Source organism: Aspergillus welwitschiae (assembly GCF_003344945.1).
Source record: "Aspergillus welwitschiae strain CBS 139.54b unplaced genomic scaffold BDQ94scaffold_29, whole genome shotgun sequence".
Classification (NCBI taxonomy): domain Eukaryota; kingdom Fungi; phylum Ascomycota; class Eurotiomycetes; order Eurotiales; family Aspergillaceae; genus Aspergillus; species Aspergillus welwitschiae.
The window spans coordinates 286,877-302,100 of record NW_020798723.1 but is presented as its reverse complement, the minus strand read 5'-3'; the positions used below and the strand labels follow the sequence as shown (position 1 = coordinate 302,100).

Genomic DNA, 15,224 nt, shown 5'->3' with positions numbered 1-15,224 from the left:
ATTGTCGATTATCTGGGATGGGAATGCCTGTGTGCAGATGGGACCATTCTAAGCACACCGTGGGGATGATTGCAGTAGTCATCAACTAGAGCAATGAATTATACACATCACACGCATCGCTCGCACCAGCTCCTTTGGTTTCTTCCAAGGCATATTTGTAGGCAGTCATTACGGCGATTGATACTACATATATAAGAGTAGATCCCCAATAAAAGAAAATTGGCCTGGCATTGGCAACGAATTTTGTTTCACACAACCGTAAGATAATAATTACAAGCAGATTGGAATCTAGTTTCAGACCCTCCTTTCATGAGAAAACATTCTATGCTTACTCGGTCTTGCGCTCAAAGTAAGACCACTGACCGGGTCTGGGCTTCTCCGAAAGCTCCTCCCAACTAAGCTAATGTTAGCATCTATGGCTTCAAAGACAGACTTGTCAACAGTCGACTTACGCGGATGTCTTGTACAGCTCGTCAACAACCTTCAACTCGCCTTCAGCAACCTCAATGACCTCTTCGATCAGGCCGGCGCCAATCTGTCTCTCAATTTCGGCAATCCTAGAAGACATAATCAGCATCTCCACAGAACGGTAGCATAGCTCAGACATGATGTCACATACTGCTCAGCCTCCAGGGCGGGCTCATTCTCCCACTTCATCTGTGCGGTGTAGAAGTCTGATTCAGCAGTGGGCTTGGTAGACTCCTCAATGGCCTTGTGCCACCGAGCTTCTTCCTCTGCCGTACGAGCGGGGCCCTCGGTAGTAGGCTCGATGCTCTCTCCATTCCATTCCTCACCGCGGGGGTTGTCGGAACCGTCATCACGCTGCCAGGCGGCATATGTACCGTCAGGACGGCGAAGGGAGGCGAAACGCTCGGGCTCTTCAGCGACAGCCTTCTTCACACGCTCCAACCAAGCATCAAATCCGGGCGGCTTCGTAGACTCGACAATCTGCAGACGGTGGCGGGTCAATGCTTCGGTAGACTGGCGGTAGACGGAAGACTCGGGGAAGGCCTTCAGCTTATCCAGGGTGGACTTGTAGAGGAAGATCAGGGTCGGGCGAGGACTAGGGTGAGTGACGATACCGGTCAAGCCGGTGGGAGCGAAAGGCTCCAAGTAGCGAGCCGGCTTCACGCCGGCCAGCAACCGGAATGTAGACCTCATTATAACTGGAGGTTGTGTTATTGGGCAAAAGGGCCGGGTGGTGACAGACCCAATGGCAGACGATAAGCGGGAATAGCGGCGCTGTCAGTCGTCAAGATACCACACTGGATCGGGATGGATGCGCGAAGGGTTGAGGTCCCGTGTCGGGGCGCGGAGAAATTGTGACGCCGGGAGACATTCTCCCTCAGTCTCTCCCTGCGGCTCTCGTGAAGCACCTCACTTGGTCGGCTTATCGCTTTCTCTTGTAGGAGTGTTCTTCCTGCATTCTTTCTCTCAAAGAGCCTGCGGATCGCCTCCGCAGTAGTCTCTGAGCCGAGCTCATCTCTGTTTCTTTTCGGCAGCATTTGTCTTGCTGATCTCTTTCGCCCCCTCAACAAGGGGTACATTCAAGCGTGTCCCTTAGCGATTCTAGACCGTCGTTAGTCCAATGTGCCACCTGTGACGCCCCGTCCTGACTTCTTCCACTACTCCTTCAACCCCCCGAAATTCACTCGTCCCTCTTTATTTCAGTCACGCTCTCAAGGTCAAGGACCTTGCGCTACAGCCAGCATGAGGGTCTCTTTGCTGGCGTGGTCTCTACTCTCTCTTCTCTCGATTCCCGCCTTAGCCGCCCCCTCCGATAATGTCTCTCCCAGCCATCACCTCGTAAAGAGAGGCGACTCCGACGTGAAGTCGGAGGGCCAGTCGACTACTTTTAATGGTATCGAGGTCCCGCCTATGAAGGCTTTGACTCCCGACAATTTCGATGACACGATTAAGGATGGCTACTGGTATGTTATCTCTTCGTTCTCCATCTACGGTTGGTCCTCCGGAAAGCTGACAAGGATCTAGGTTCGTCAAGCAATACTCCCCGTCCTGCCCACACTGCCAGAAGATTGCACCTACATGGCAAACGCTTTATGAATTCTATTACGTGAGTTAACTTGTCGCGCATTGAGTCCACATCGCTCCTTACCAGTAGCATCCACTAATATCCCACTAGACCTCCGATCCTTTGTCCTCGTCGTCCTCCAAGTCGTCCAACACCGATTCGTTGAACTCCTTCCATGGCTTTTACAACTTCCATTTCGCCGAGATGAACTGTCTCGCGCATGGCGATCTTTGCCGCAAACTCGACGTCAAGTACTTCCCCACCTTTGCGCTGTACCACAACGGTGAACTGGTTGAACAGTACACTGGAAAGAAGAGTATGGAGGGCATTAGCGAGTTCGTTGAGGAGAAGCTGGAACAGATCAAGCCTGGTTCGCGGCCTGCCCAGGGTCTCCACCTCCCCAAGCCTGGCGACAAAGGAGTGGATACTCAGGCTCAGCCGGAGGCGCCCGTCGCCAAAGATAAAGATCGTGAGGCGGGCACCAAGGCCGGAGAAAAGCACAACGAGCAGGCTGCACAGCTGGCCGAGGATGAGACACCCGCAGACAAGGCGTCGATCAAGTCTAAGACTAAGCCGAAGCCGGCCCCTGCTAACCCCCAGGGAATTTCTGTCCCTCTCACCGCGGAAAGTTTCCAGAAGCTGGTCACGACTACTCAGGATCCTTGGTTCATCAAGTTTTACGCACCATGGTGCCACCACTGTCAAGCATTGGCTCCCAACTGGAGGGAAATGGCAAAGGAGATGCAGGGTGTTCTCAACGTGGGTGAAGTGAACTGCGACGCGGAATCCCGACTCTGCAAAGATGCCCGTGTCAGCGGCTTCCCGACGATGTATTTCTTCCGCGGCGGTGAGAGGGTCGAATATACCGGCCTCCGTGGCCTCGGAGATTTGGTCAGTTATGCCAAGAAGGCTGTTGATGTTGGATCCGGTGTACAGGATGTCGATGCCACCACCTTCAAGGAGTTGGAGGAGAAAGAGGATGTTATCTTCCTGTACTTCTATGACCACGCAACCACCTCGGAAGATTTCGAAGCTCTCGAGCGCCTGACCCTTAGTTTGGTTGGCCATGCCCGGCTTGTCAAGACGAACAGCGCTGCTCTTGCGGAACGGTTCAAGATCTCGACTTGGCCACGTCTCCTTGTGTCCCGCGATGGCCGCCCCAGTTACTACAATGCGCTTGCACCTAAGGATATGCGGGACTTCCGCCAGATTCTCAATTGGATGCGCACTGTGTGGCTGCCCATTGTTCCTGAACTTACCGCCTCAAACGCGCGGGAGATCATGGATGGCAAGTATGTGGTCCTCGGCATCCTGAGCCGGAAGCACTCGGATGAGTTCCTTCAATCGAAGCGAGAGCTCAAGAATGCCGCTCTTGAGTGGATGGATAAGCAGACGCAGTTGTTCCAGTTGGAGCGTGCTGAGCTGCGTGACGCTAAGCAGCTGCGGATCGAGGAAGCTGAAGACCGTAACGATCAACGGGCCTTGCGGGCAGCCAAGAACATGCGCATTACCATCCGCGAAGATGACAAGAAACAAGTCGGTTTCGCTTGGATTGATGGCGATTTCTGGGAAAGGTGGCTCAGAACCACATATGGCATCGATGTCGAGAACGGCGAACGCGTGATTATCAACGATCAGGATGTAAGTGACAATCACAGATTAGTCAACTATCTGTTAGGACTTGAAGCTAACCTCTCTGTAGAACCGGCGCTACTGGGATACGTCTTCCAGCGGAGCTTCGATCATGGCTTCCCGAACCTCCATCCTTGAGACCATCCCCTTGGTCATTGCCAACCCACCGAAACTTACCCCCAAGTCCACCGTCGGTACCTTTGAGTCTGTCTTCTTCTTCACTCGGACTTTCATCAGTGGTCACCCGATCATCTTCTTCATCCTCCTGACGCTTTCGGTGGCTGGTGCTACAATCGTAGCTCGGGGAAGAAGTCTTAGACGCGGGGCTCGTGGCGGAATTCTCGGGGTTACTGGTAACACCGGCGGTGGTTTCTTCAACCTTGATGGAAAGGAAGGTCTTCTGAACGGTGGATCGACCGGCAAGGTTGATTGATCCCATGTGGGCATTGTACAGTTACTTCATTTATACTTCTTTTCCACGCCCTAATTTCGTGTCTATCTTGGACTTTTACTGGGTTGCTATACGTTTACCAGGATTTCTGGGTTCTTCATATTGACGGTTCTACTTTTTACTTTCGTCTGTTGTTTTGTCCTGAATGGTGTTAGAATATGGCGCTACTGTTGTACACAAATTCCCTCTAAAGCTTTCACTGTCTTCCAGTCAGCCATACACAAACCAAAAAGTGTGCATAATAGCCAAGTCTTCTAAAAGATCTTTTCCAACGGATGCTATGCTGCAGTAGTAGGATGCTTCGAATCACGCATTTCGATTGTAGATGTAAATGGTGGCATGAGCAGTGGAAATGCGCGGCCTCTGATTTGGCCAATCAGATGGTCACGTGAATGCCAATTGCCGGTCGCTGATTGGCTATCGGAAGCCGCAAGCACTCAACGTCGCGGAGTCTCCCGGTTTTCGTCGACAGCCTCAGACTTCAAGTGCAGCTGCCGTCATCCTTTGCTGGAGCAATTGTTGTTGCCGGACGTGCTTCTTTAGACCCAGTCAATATGGTATGTATTCTCCCAGAGATTATTCGTCCGGCATTCACCCTGCCAGTGTTCTGTCGGGTTCCTTTGAGCTTGCCCACTGTTCAATTGTGTCGGGAGCCGTTATCCATGTTACTATGATAGCGACTTGGACCCTCTTTGGAAACAAGTGAACCAGTGCTGATTCCATCTTCTCGCCGATAGGTTTTCTCTCAGACTCTCCGCCGCGCCGCCGCCCAGAGGGCCGGTGCTTACCGCTCCCCTTTCGCTCCCAAGTGAGATTCCCCGATACCCCATATTCGGTCGACATACGAACACACAAGGTGTCCATGCTGGCTTGGGCTGGCTCAATGAGGCAGGGTCTCTACTGCTAGGCCTAGGTATTGCGGATTGCCTCTGCACAACTACCTACTACTGCTGCCATACCCTGCCTCTGACGAGAATCCAAGACTCAGCTAGTAAAGGCACCAATTGAGCTGGGAACTGCAAGTGGTATATGGAAGCGACGTACTGACTGCATGGAATAGGTACCACACTCCCCTTCACTTCCACGGCCTCACCACCGGCCTGGCTACCAAGTAGTAAGTTTCCCCCTTTCGGTCCCAAGCCTAGCCCCCGCCTTTGGCTTCCTGGCAGTTCAACTTACTCGTTGGGCACATTTAGCGCTACCATTGCTGGCACCTTCGGTGTTGCCGCCGGTACCTTCGCCCTCTTCTTCTTTGGCGAGATCCCCCGTGTCCGCCGCGACATCCTCCAGAAGGTTCCTTTCCTCGATGAGTACTTCGACCGCACGATCGCTCCCGAGGACAACGTAAGTGCTTTCGCTTTTCCTTCATACCGCTCCAGTGGCACCAGCAACTAGGATTGAGGGCCGTGCTAACAATCGTCTAGCCCTTCTAAATCTGTGCCGTATGGGATATGCTTTTCCGACCATCTATAAGAACCCACCCAGCATGGATATGCTACCTAGCGGATGGATGGTGAAGAGAAGAGGGTGCTGTACGTGTAGAATAGCGATGAGTTTCTGATAGCACATAGACACTGGCTGCTTCATTTCATTTTCTTCAGTAACACTAAAACGCGTTGTCTAACTGCGTCTGCATCAAACGGCCAAAGGCTCTCTAGGAGCACATGCATGCCTTGTAGCCTCAGGCTATGGACATATCTCCCTCCTCAGGCACAGATCGCTCTTCTTTTATTAGGCTTCTTCCTTTCATACCTTTCTCCAACCCCAACCTTGGACTGTTACGTCTACGCATAAACACTTTTGCGGCTATTGTTTGAGCTTGATCGCCTATTCCAAAGACTTCTGCCACAGGACCAGTCACGAGCTAGTCATTCTATCTCTAGCGCCGGACTACAGGAACGCAATTGCAGCACCACTCGCGTGCTGCGCAACGCATTTCCAGGTCACCTATCGCTGATAAGCTCGGAATAGTCATTTAATTCAGTTTCTTGAGCCACCATGGACCTTTGCCAGAATGTGCGAATGATCTGGTTCGAAAAGCTTTGGGGCTGCCAATCGCGGTGAACTTCCCACTAGATGATAAAAGGCCAATGAGGATACTAAATGAAAATGCAAGGTATAAGTGGCTCCAGTGATATTTATGCATGTTGTATGCGGGGGCTGATCCAGGAGTCTATGCTTCGTCTAGGGACCACCGATGAGCAAGCATCATGTAGACACTGTAGCTACGATGAGATGCTGATAATCAATGACACCAACCCCGCTACTCTCATAAAGGCAGGTATAGCCTGCCAAATCAGCGATGAGCGACTCGATTGGTATAAGCCAATTGTTTCCTACAATGACAGGTTATAATTTCAACCAGCTCCAGATGCTGCCGTCCGTCTTATCATCGACCCGTTAGAACCACTCTGATATTCGCTCGATGCTTATCATCCGGCAGTCAAAGCAACCAATAGCCAACCAGTTGCCTCCGATAAGCCCGAGTGGATGGATTCCCCAGCTTCTGGGTCAAGTCATTGCTCTAGCGTCAAGTTCAAGGGGTTCTCCAAGTTCTGTCTTCGCTCGCAGCGCCTGAAGTTTCCTAGCCAAGTATGGTGCATGCCAAGCTTCAAGGTCTCTGACCAGCAAGGAGCTGCATCCTATCTCGTCTCCATCCTTAGCGAGTCATCCTACTCGTTCCTGCTGGTTGACTGCAAGTGATGGTCTTTCCTTCGGGTCATCCAGTGAGATCGTGACCAGCTGCCAAGCGTATCAGCGCTCGATCCCCGCTTCGCTTGCGCCCAGCTTTGAAGGTACCTGAGTTCCTTAAGGCGTTTATCGTGTTTCGCCAGCATGCCACCTATCTTACTCAAGGCTTTGGCTATCATTTTCAACACTTTGCAGGACGGGACATGTCGTGTGCAGATAAGATGGCTGTCTTGATTTTCCGAAGGCCACACATATATGTACTGGCGCATGACCCTGTGTGTCCCGCAGCCACTCTATGACTTATCTTTTAACCACCTGTGTCTTGGATACTTATACTGCTTTAAGCATTTGTCTGAGAAAAACAAATGAAAGTTTGTGTCTGAGCTAGCAAACGCTGCGTCTTTGCGCTGCTTGCTTTTTCCTCCTTCCACGTTACTTCCTACCCCGCCGCTCCCACTCTCCAGCAGCAGCTTACTGTGTACATATCGCCTCTTCTTATATATATGAGACCTCCATAATGTCTGGTACGGGCAATCACAAGGCAGTCTCCAAAGGAGCAGTGTTCGCGGACGTCGATCATGACCCCGTCACGACCGTACTGCCGCAAGGCGACATCCCTTATACCGATCATGCAATGGATGCGGACGAGAGGGTCATTGTGGCCCTGGGGTACAAGCAAGAATTTAAGCGCGAATTTTCGCTATGGACAACATTTTGCGTCAGCTTTTCGGTACTAGGGTTGCTTCCATCATTTGCAAGCACGATATACTACGGTAGCTGTTCCTGGACCCTTTGATACAACGGGTAGGGCTGACGTCCACAAAGGAATGGGCTATGCAGGAACGGCTGGTATGGTCTGGGGCTGGATCATCGCGATGGTTTTCATTCAGTGCGTCGCCATGTCCATGGCTGAGCTATGTTCCGCGATGCCTACAAGGTAAACCTTGCCTCATCGCCTGATACAGGAGAATAAGACTGACTTTGGCAGTGGTGGTCTTTACTACGCCGCAGCAGTCCTTGCACCTCCAAAATATGGGCCTTTTGCCGCTTGGATCACAGGATGGTCGAACTGGATCGGGCAGATCACCGCAGCGCCATCTGTGGATTACGCGCTTTCTGCAATGATCCTCGCCGCTGCATCAATGCAGAATCCAGATTATGTCCCCACTAACTGGCAGGTTTATCTCCTGACAGTGCTCGTTCTCATCATCCATACGGCCATCAGCAGCATGCCCACCATATGGGTCGCCCGAGTCAACTCCTGGGGCTCAACGTTCAACATCATCGCCCTCGTCATTACCCTCATCGCTATTCCTGCTGGAACTACGAATGAGCCCAAGTTTTCCTCGTCCAAGGACGTTTGGGGCACCATCACCAACCTCACCGACTTCCCCGATGGTGTTGCCGTTCTGATGACTTTCGTCGGCGTCATCTGGACCATGTCTGGCTACGATTCGCCATTTCATCTAAGCGAGGAATGCTCCAATGCCAATGTCGCCTCGCCGCGTGCGATCGTAATGACCTCGGGGGCTGGCGGCTTGCTGGGATGGTTCCTGCAGTTAGTCGTCGCTTACACAGTCACCGACATCGACGCAGTCATAAACTCGGACTTGGGCCAGCCCTGGGCCTCGTACTTGCTCCAGGTCTTGCCACGCAAGACTGCTTTGGCCCTCCTAGCCCTCACCATTATCAGCGGTTTTTCCATGGGGCAGGGCTGCATGGTGGCTGCCTCACGAGTAACCTACGCCTACGCACGGGATGACTGCTTCCCTCTATCCAAATACTGGAAAATGGTCAACACGCGCACCCAGACCCCTGTCAATGCGGTGATCCTCAACGGCGTCCTAGGAATCCTCATGTGTCTGCTGGTTCTAGCTGGCGATACAGCCATCGGAGCGTTATTCTCTATTGGCGGCATCGCTCAGTTTGTCGCTTTTGCCATTCCCATCGCGATTCGGGTGTTCTTTGTTGGTCACCGGTTCCGGAAAGGTCCGTGGCATCTGGGTCCATTTGGACCCTGGATTGGGGGAATGGGCGTGGCGTTCGTGCTTCTCATGGTGCCCGTGCTCTGTCTGCCCAGTGTCACCGGCTCTGATCTGACACCGGATCTGATGAACTGGACGTGTCTGGTCTGGGGAGCGCCGATGCTGGGGGTAACTATCTGGTGGGTTGTGGATGCGCACAAGTGGTTCACGGGACCCAAGGTCAATGTGGAGCACGCAATCCACGCTGCGGATGCGACTGTTATAGATGGCGTGGGAGCAGATGAGGTTGTAGTGCAAGACGATGCGTCAAGCAAGGCGTCTGCGAGGTAGTTGCCTCACTACTCTGTTCAGGTTACGTTCATTCTAATGTTTGGCTACAGTCGTCCACAGACGCCGCATACAGTCTTGTAAATTATCCGACACTGCGTCCATATACTGCTAATTAGTATTGTATCTCTGAAATTTGTATGGCCTCACGCATTCATCTCCCAAACAACCAATCTTGTCAGTGAGGGAATCGAGTAGGAAAGCATATAAACACACCCTTAAGCTGTTTGTGGTGAAATGGAAGAATATTGCTGTTCCTTCATGATCAGCTACCATGAATCTCTTCTCCACAGCCAGGATCCACCCGCACTTAGGCTACAGAAGCCTCATATAGAATTCAGCCCTATTTATGGACCCTTTCAGTGAGCTAGTTTGATTTCCGTGAGGATCTTCAGGTACTTGCGGTCGTTACCATAGGTTAGGCATATCTCCGAAACATAAAGCAGGAAAGTGCCGGCAACACTTTGACAGAGCAAGATGGCTTCGAGTATTTATATCTTACTGGCTATAAGCCTCATTCGTCATGGCATTTTCGAGATACTCGCTTCTAGCGTACTTCTCACTGTCTAGAGACTCACCATGTCACACTTTCTGCTATTCATATTTCGCAAACTCCTCAACACCTTCATCTACTCTACAAGACATGATCCACTACTCGCAAACGCCCATGGACTCTTCCAAAAGGGCCTTCCTACCCAGCCCACCCACAATGTGCTGGTACTATTTACGACCATTCTAGGATTAATCCTCGAGCTCGCAGTAAGCAATCCAAATTCCCCCAGAACGAGCACAAACTAACAAGTATCCATCATCACCTCAGATCCGCCACATCATCGGCAACGTTGTAATGCCCCTCCTAATCCTCGAAACCATGGAGAACCAGAGCCCCAACCCAAACAAGGATGACAACAAGAAATCAAAACCAAAACCCACCATCACTCGCAGCCTTCTCCAAACCATCACCACCTTCCACCGCAAAGAAGGACTCATTTTACTCCTCAACGGCTTCCAGTACGCCATCTACTACAATGTGAAGTACTTTATAGTAACAGGTTTACTCTCATCACCTATCGCACGCTTCCCTGAACCCCTCGCTCATATCATTGCCTCCGTCGCACTCGCTGAATACCATTTCTTCCGGACAGCAAGCGCTGTCCTCCCTCCGGCTGAGCAGATGCGCTACGTGCCTCTTGACCTTGATTTTAATCGGTGGGATGCGCTTCTCTTACCGACGCTGCTTTATGCTGTAGCCGAAGCTATCATGATGTATGTGCCGGGGCTATTGCTTTCCCCTCTTGATCCGGATGAAGTGCTGCTGCTGCCGTCGGACTTGTCAGGCATCACTGCCCTCGTAAGATCCGATATTCTTGTTGCGGGGCTTATGCTCGTTGTTCAAGTCTTACTATTGTTTCCGGCGTATATTGTGCTTGTTCTGGTTGAGGGGAGTTTGGTGCCGGGGGATTGTGAGACGTTGATATCTTTGCCGGAGAAGGAAGAGCAGGATGAGAAGCAAGAGGACGACAATAGCAACGATGAAATGATGAAGTGGGGCTGGGATGATGAGGAAGAGGAGGAAGAGGAGGAATGTCCAAAGCAGCAAGGCAAGCTCATCAAAGACATCTTCAGGTTACCAACACCGTTGCATGTGCTTGATGTGGTGGAGATGATTAGTGTGAGACAGTTGCTGTATTGTTTGGAGTTGCATGGGCAGATGTGTTTGTGTTTGGTTGGGGTTGCTGCGATGGTGCAATCGGTGGTGTATTTGGTGTCGTAGGGAGGAGGTAAGGTTCTTCAGTTCAGATCGTCTGTCCACGATTTGGTTATGTGGGTAGGTTATTATGGGTATGTGTTGAATTCTGATATTGAAATCGCGCACAGAACACTCGTCTTTCATCCTATGAGGGATGTCAAGTCACATAAGCGTTATCATCCAGGAAGAGGGACTTGTGGGTGCACGGGATGTGAGAGAGATTGAGAGTATAGACAAGCATTGCTGATGAATGGCATTGCGCATGAAAGAGAGAAGGCAGCAAGGGAGGCTATTTTCCTTTACTGAAAATATAGATTGGTACTTGACTTTCCTAGACGTTGATATTTTATCTTTTTCAGCAGTGACTGCTTATCATTCTGCGTCGCTCTGAGTACGATAATAAAATATAGTTCTTGTTGTTTGCCCCCTTTCTACATTAGTGGTTGTCCGGCATGTACTTGTGTGTATTCATCACCGAAGTTAGACGGGCAGAATGATAACCTCTGTTTATTCCTTTCTACATTCTACCTATCCACAACAGACCAGGAGTACTTTCTTCATAGAATAATTTCAAATATATACTAAATACAACCCAGTAATATCCATAAACATGAATAATAGTAGAGATATATAAAGTAGTACCATAGAACTAGCTGTCTTCATAACCAACCAACCACACCTCTACAGGTAGTAAAAACCAGTAGTCATGTACCAAGCAGCAGTATTAACCAAAAATGCATTACGAGAGTGTTTTTTCACAGACTTGAACGTTAGCAGTGTTGTAACTAGCACTCCCAAGATCGGGAGTACTGATGGACGGTGTGAATATAGTTGATGTCGCTTAGTGGGTCTAAGTACTATTAGAATTGGGTTTGAGGTACTCAAGGCAACCAGAGAACAAATTCAGGAGAAATACAAATAATGGTTTTTCTTGATTAGTACAAAATGAGGTTATATCTCTCGGGAGATGTCTCAATTTGTACACTATGATCATAGTACTAGTTGTAGATAGTCAGTTGCAGTGTATGTACTATATATTGAGGGAAGAAGTTACCCCAACCAAGCATACTATATATAACCGCCATCATCTGATGCGTCCAGCAAAACAAAACCTACTACTAGCTACTACAGTACTTAACCCCCATCAAAACCAAACATTAATCCAACACAATACATACTGCTAGAATATATCCTCAACCAACAAAAACCCCATGAAATCAAGCATGATAGATATCCCTCCCTACTAACTAACCAGTAGATAGTATCTAGTCACACCATACATAAAACCATACCACACTTAGCAGTTAGCACCACTTGTACTCCATCAAGCAAGCATAATCCCTACCTACTTAACGCGATCCACAACCCAGCCCAGCCCCGACCACAAACACACCCCCCCCCTCCCCTCCCATCTCCACTACGCCTCCCCCCGATCGAACGAATGACTTCCCGTCTCTCTCTCCAGAAATGCCCTGCAACCTTGACGCGGGTGTGTCTTCTGCTTAAGCCCTTAACCTAATTGATCCGGTTGGATCGTAGGAATTTTCGCTTGATGGGCGGGCGGGCCATAGGGGAGGAGATGGGGAGAGGGTCATTAAATTTCCTGCAGGTACGCAGGTTGCAGTAGTATCTATCTACCATTTAGATGGTTAGTAGCAAGTAGGGCTGGGATGTGTATCCATTAATCTGTCTATCCAGTTTATCCATGTCCATTCTATCCACTGATCACATTGCATGGCGTTTTGTAGAGCAGCGAAATTGTAATTTTTATAGTAGACTGGGTTGGTTGGTACCTTGGTCGGTACTTTACTTAGGTGAGTACGGAGTAGTTGATGGTCCATGGTAATTTTATTTCATTTTATTTTGATTGTTTTTCATTTCTCCTCGTGTATTTCAGGTAGGCGATGACCTCTCCCTGTCTTCACCGACTTTTGCAACTTATTTTTCGGGGGGAGGGAGGATTGCTGGGTTGCTTGCTGAGTTGTAGGCAAGTCGTTGCCTATCGTATCGGCAAAATGCCCAGTGGTAAATTACCCCCCCCGACGCGCTGCCGACATTTTGTCGAGCATTCTTGGTTTAGAACATTAGTATCTAGCTAATTCTTCAGCAGGTTGGCTGGTATGCTCTCCCGTCGGATGTTAGCCCGTGTTGGGATGGTCTTGCATCGACTATATGGTGTAGCTTGTAACTTTATCTTTGCTGGAGACCCAAGTCAACCCAAGCTCCGAGAATAAAGAAAGAGCACGAGTGGTGAATTGAGCAGCGGGCTGAGGTGGGTTTGGGCTGGGGGAATTGATTGACAGGGGGAAAGGAAGAGGGGAGGTTGGTGCTTGGCAGAGAGAATCCGTTATTCCGGTTTCCCGCCTGAGGCCTTCAACTCGCTCGTTGGTCAGTTGGTTTACTTGCCTGGGGCTGACCCTCTTGCGGTATTATTTTGCTTTTTACACTATCATTCTTCTGCCTCGGCAGCCGAAGAGGAAGATGATGATGGTGATGATGCTGTTTGCTGCTAGTGCAAATAACCTTGGTGGTAATCATATAATTGACAGAATTAATGCTATAATGATAATAGTAATAATCGACATCTAAAAGCAAGATAGAATCAGCTTACCTCTCTCAAACCGTGGAAGATGCCTATTGGGGAAAGTCACAACAATCCTTTTCCAGCCTAGGAAGAAATTATAATCTGCCATATAGACTAGGCAGATAAACCTGGCTGTCTCACACTGAGATTCCAGTCCGCGTGGCTGCTGGTCGGCCTGTCGCCGGTGGCAAAAATATTATACACGACAACAGACAAGCGGGACGGGGTTGGACTCGCCTTTCTGGCCATCGAGCAGATCATGGATACCCTCAACTCCAGGTTTCCCTTTCCCCCCCTTTCCCCTCAGCACCCCCTCCTCCTCCTTTCCCTTAGTTCCTCCTCCCTTCTCCGTAGTGCGGACGTACCCCTGCAGCTTTAGTGAGAGGGGGGTTCGTCGTTTATCTGATCACGCCTCAGGCAGCCACATACTCTATCTGAAATGAAATTTGTATGGTGGCTTCCCGGCCACTGGTGACGGCGTTACGCTCAACGAACTCTAATCCTACTAATCAGGCCATTTTCACACCATAGCCACCCGGATACCACTCCGGCCCTGGTAGCATTTGATACGGTTGAACATATCACACTCGCCGGATCATACATGCGCGTCAAACCAGTCGGAAACATCATGACGCGGCCCTGGTAGATACATCCCGTATCCCAAGGATCCGCCATCGTATCATTCAAAGAGTCAACAGGGACCATGCGGTTTTGTGGCCATGGCCCATCGTCGGATCCAAGACCATGGTTCGATGGCTACCCTCGGATCGACGACCAGTGTCAGTGCCGCCCATGTCCGACTGGGTACATTGCTCGATCGAACGAGTCCTACCCCCCAGTTATGCATGACCCTAGTCCGGGTGGCTGGCGAATGGATAGAGCAACTGTTGCAAGCGCCAACGATGTCCGTCAAGTGTGTGGGATAGCCTGTAGCTGCAATAACATCCCAATTAACTAATTACTAGCCGTTCTTACACTCCTGCCAACTCGGGCAGTAGTAGCTTGTAATATTGTACGCTGATAGCCATTGTTCAATATGGCCCTGATTTTCAGACATAAAGCGAGCCGGTGTAGATGTCTCGAAATATTGTGTATGCATCTACCCAGCCACCTGCTGGGTACCCATAGATGTATCTGATCGAATGGGAAAAAGTAACGAAGGCGGCGGCAGCAGAAGCGACAGCATTCCGGGCGGAAGAGCGGGAGAGAGAGTGTGTGAGCGGGCTGGCTGACTCGCAGCGTCGGGCACATGACCATGATTACCTCACCCATGCGATCCAGATCAATCGCTAACTACTCCGAACAGAGTAGTTACTTTGTAAACTAACTCAAAACAGGTGGACGAAGAGGAGAGAGGGGAAAAAGCCTAAGCAGCACAGGCTCAGGCCACACAGCACACAATACACACACACCGAACAACACCAACAAAATGTGCATCGCAAGAGCGTCCGGTCCGCTTGGCATCAAGTGGAATGAGGTGAGTGGCGTTCTCGCCTCGCTCAACACTTTCGTTGTCATTGGATCGCACGCGAGGTCTGAAACTGAGCCGATCCAGACTTGAGCTTCGGCATTACTCCGGTCGTGGCCGGAAAAACCACCCTGGCAGGGTAAAAGTGCCGAGGAAGTATCCGGCCGACTCTGACCGTCCCGGATTCGGCGGGAGGATCTGCATGCGGTCGTTTTGAGTTCTTTTCTGCTCTGTAGGACCCGTAGGGATGCTTTTCGTCGAGGGGCTAAGGACTTTAGCGCTGCCGAACTAGTCCACGTACGGA

General features: G+C 50.4%; 8 protein-coding genes across 8 annotated transcripts; 4 read left to right on the top strand and 4 right to left on the bottom strand.

Moving 5' to 3' along the window:
• Nucleotides 1-157: 157 nt before the first annotated feature.
• Nucleotides 158-1,323, bottom strand: BDQ94DRAFT_69012 (complex I NDUFA5 subunit family protein). Its single transcript, XM_026776321.1, has 3 exons — nt 620-1,323; nt 453-557; nt 158-395 (listed from the first exon to the last, which is right to left on the bottom strand). The coding sequence occupies exons 1-3, from the start codon at nt 1,159-1,161 to the stop codon at nt 329-331; spliced, it is 714 nt and encodes a 237-aa protein (XP_026623578.1). The 5' UTR covers nt 1,162-1,323; the 3' UTR covers nt 158-328.
• A 1-nt stretch (nt 1,324) lies between these two features.
• On the top strand, nt 1,325-4,204 carry BDQ94DRAFT_69017 (putative disulfide isomerase). Its single transcript, XM_026776322.1, has 4 exons — nt 1,325-1,931; nt 1,993-2,074; nt 2,144-3,673; nt 3,735-4,204. Exons 1-4 carry the CDS (start codon nt 1,711-1,713, stop codon nt 4,095-4,097), a joined length of 2,196 nt encoding a protein of 731 aa, XP_026623577.1. The 5' UTR covers nt 1,325-1,710; the 3' UTR covers nt 4,098-4,204.
• A 401-nt stretch (nt 4,205-4,605) lies between these two features.
• On the top strand, nt 4,606-5,612 carry BDQ94DRAFT_148714 (cytochrome b-c1 complex subunit 10). The gene is made up of 5 exons (XM_026767236.1): nt 4,606-4,672; nt 4,853-4,923; nt 5,176-5,229; nt 5,312-5,459; nt 5,540-5,612. The coding sequence occupies exons 1-5, from the start codon at nt 4,670-4,672 to the stop codon at nt 5,546-5,548; spliced, it is 285 nt and encodes a 94-aa protein (XP_026623576.1). The 5' UTR covers nt 4,606-4,669; the 3' UTR covers nt 5,549-5,612.
• Nucleotides 5,613-5,850: 238 nt separating this feature from the next.
• BDQ94DRAFT_148711 (uncharacterized protein) lies at nt 5,851-6,295 on the bottom strand. The gene has a single exon (XM_026767235.1). The coding sequence runs from the start codon at nt 6,259-6,261 to the stop codon at nt 6,091-6,093; it is 171 nt and encodes a 56-aa protein (XP_026623575.1). The 5' UTR covers nt 6,262-6,295; the 3' UTR covers nt 5,851-6,090.
• Nucleotides 6,296-6,778: 483 nt separating this feature from the next.
• On the top strand, nt 6,779-9,425 carry BDQ94DRAFT_148710 (amino acid permease). The gene is made up of 3 exons (XM_026767234.1): nt 6,779-7,579; nt 7,632-7,743; nt 7,795-9,425. Exons 1-3 carry the CDS (start codon nt 7,324-7,326, stop codon nt 9,119-9,121), a joined length of 1,695 nt encoding a protein of 564 aa, XP_026623574.1. The 5' UTR covers nt 6,779-7,323; the 3' UTR covers nt 9,122-9,425.
• Nucleotides 9,426-9,697: 272 nt separating this feature from the next.
• On the top strand, nt 9,698-10,892 carry BDQ94DRAFT_172929 (uncharacterized protein; the record flags this gene model as incomplete). Its single annotated transcript, XM_026772051.1, has 2 exons — nt 9,698-9,877; nt 9,939-10,892. The coding sequence occupies 2 exons, from the start codon at nt 9,698-9,700 to the stop codon at nt 10,890-10,892; spliced, it is 1,134 nt and encodes a 377-aa protein (XP_026623573.1).
• Nucleotides 10,893-14,281: 3,389 nt separating this feature from the next.
• Nucleotides 14,282-14,818, bottom strand: BDQ94DRAFT_68940 (uncharacterized protein). The gene has a single exon (XM_026776319.1). It carries the CDS (start codon nt 14,722-14,724, stop codon nt 14,407-14,409), a length of 318 nt encoding a protein of 105 aa, XP_026623572.1. The 5' UTR covers nt 14,725-14,818; the 3' UTR covers nt 14,282-14,406.
• BDQ94DRAFT_148702 (uncharacterized protein) lies at nt 14,611-15,172 on the bottom strand. The gene has a single exon (XM_026767233.1). The coding sequence runs from the start codon at nt 14,968-14,970 to the stop codon at nt 14,776-14,778; it is 195 nt and encodes a 64-aa protein (XP_026623571.1). The 5' UTR covers nt 14,971-15,172; the 3' UTR covers nt 14,611-14,775.
• Nucleotides 15,173-15,224: the final 52 nt, after the last annotated feature.

Coding starts and splice junctions, on each gene's coding strand:
- BDQ94DRAFT_148710 (XM_026767234.1), top strand. CDS start 7,324: ATGTCTGGTACGGGCAATCACAAGGCAGTCTCCAAAGGAGCAGTGTTC. Junction 7,580..7,631: donor TGCAAGCACGATATACTACG/GTAGCTGTTCCT, acceptor ACGTCCACAAAG/GAATGGGCTATGCAGGAACG. Junction 7,744..7,794: donor TGTTCCGCGATGCCTACAAG/GTAAACCTTGCC, acceptor TGACTTTGGCAG/TGGTGGTCTTTACTACGCCG.
- BDQ94DRAFT_69017 (XM_026776322.1), top strand. CDS start 1,711: ATGAGGGTCTCTTTGCTGGCGTGGTCTCTACTCTCTCTTCTCTCGATT. Junction 2,075..2,143: donor CGCTTTATGAATTCTATTAC/GTGAGTTAACTT, acceptor ATATCCCACTAG/ACCTCCGATCCTTTGTCCTC. Junction 3,674..3,734: donor TGATTATCAACGATCAGGAT/GTAAGTGACAAT, acceptor ACCTCTCTGTAG/AACCGGCGCTACTGGGATAC.
- BDQ94DRAFT_148711 (XM_026767235.1), bottom strand. CDS start 6,261: ATGCATAAATATCACTGGAGCCACTTATACCTTGCATTTTCATTTAGT.
- BDQ94DRAFT_148702 (XM_026767233.1), bottom strand. CDS start 14,970: ATGACAACGAAAGTGTTGAGCGAGGCGAGAACGCCACTCACCTCATTC.
- BDQ94DRAFT_148714 (XM_026767236.1), top strand. Junction 4,924..5,175: donor CGCTCCCCTTTCGCTCCCAA/GTGAGATTCCCC, acceptor TGCATGGAATAG/GTACCACACTCCCCTTCACT. Junction 5,230..5,311: donor ACCGGCCTGGCTACCAAGTA/GTAAGTTTCCCC, acceptor GGGCACATTTAG/CGCTACCATTGCTGGCACCT.
- BDQ94DRAFT_69012 (XM_026776321.1), bottom strand. CDS start 1,161: ATGAGGTCTACATTCCGGTTGCTGGCCGGCGTGAAGCCGGCTCGCTAC. Junction 558..619: donor CCCGCCCTGGAGGCTGAGCA/GTATGTGACATC, acceptor TATGTCTTCTAG/GATTGCCGAAATTGAGAGAC. Junction 396..452: donor GAGCTGTACAAGACATCCGC/GTAAGTCGACTG, acceptor ACATTAGCTTAG/TTGGGAGGAGCTTTCGGAGA.
- BDQ94DRAFT_68940 (XM_026776319.1), bottom strand. CDS start 14,724: ATGGGTGAGGTAATCATGGTCATGTGCCCGACGCTGCGAGTCAGCCAG.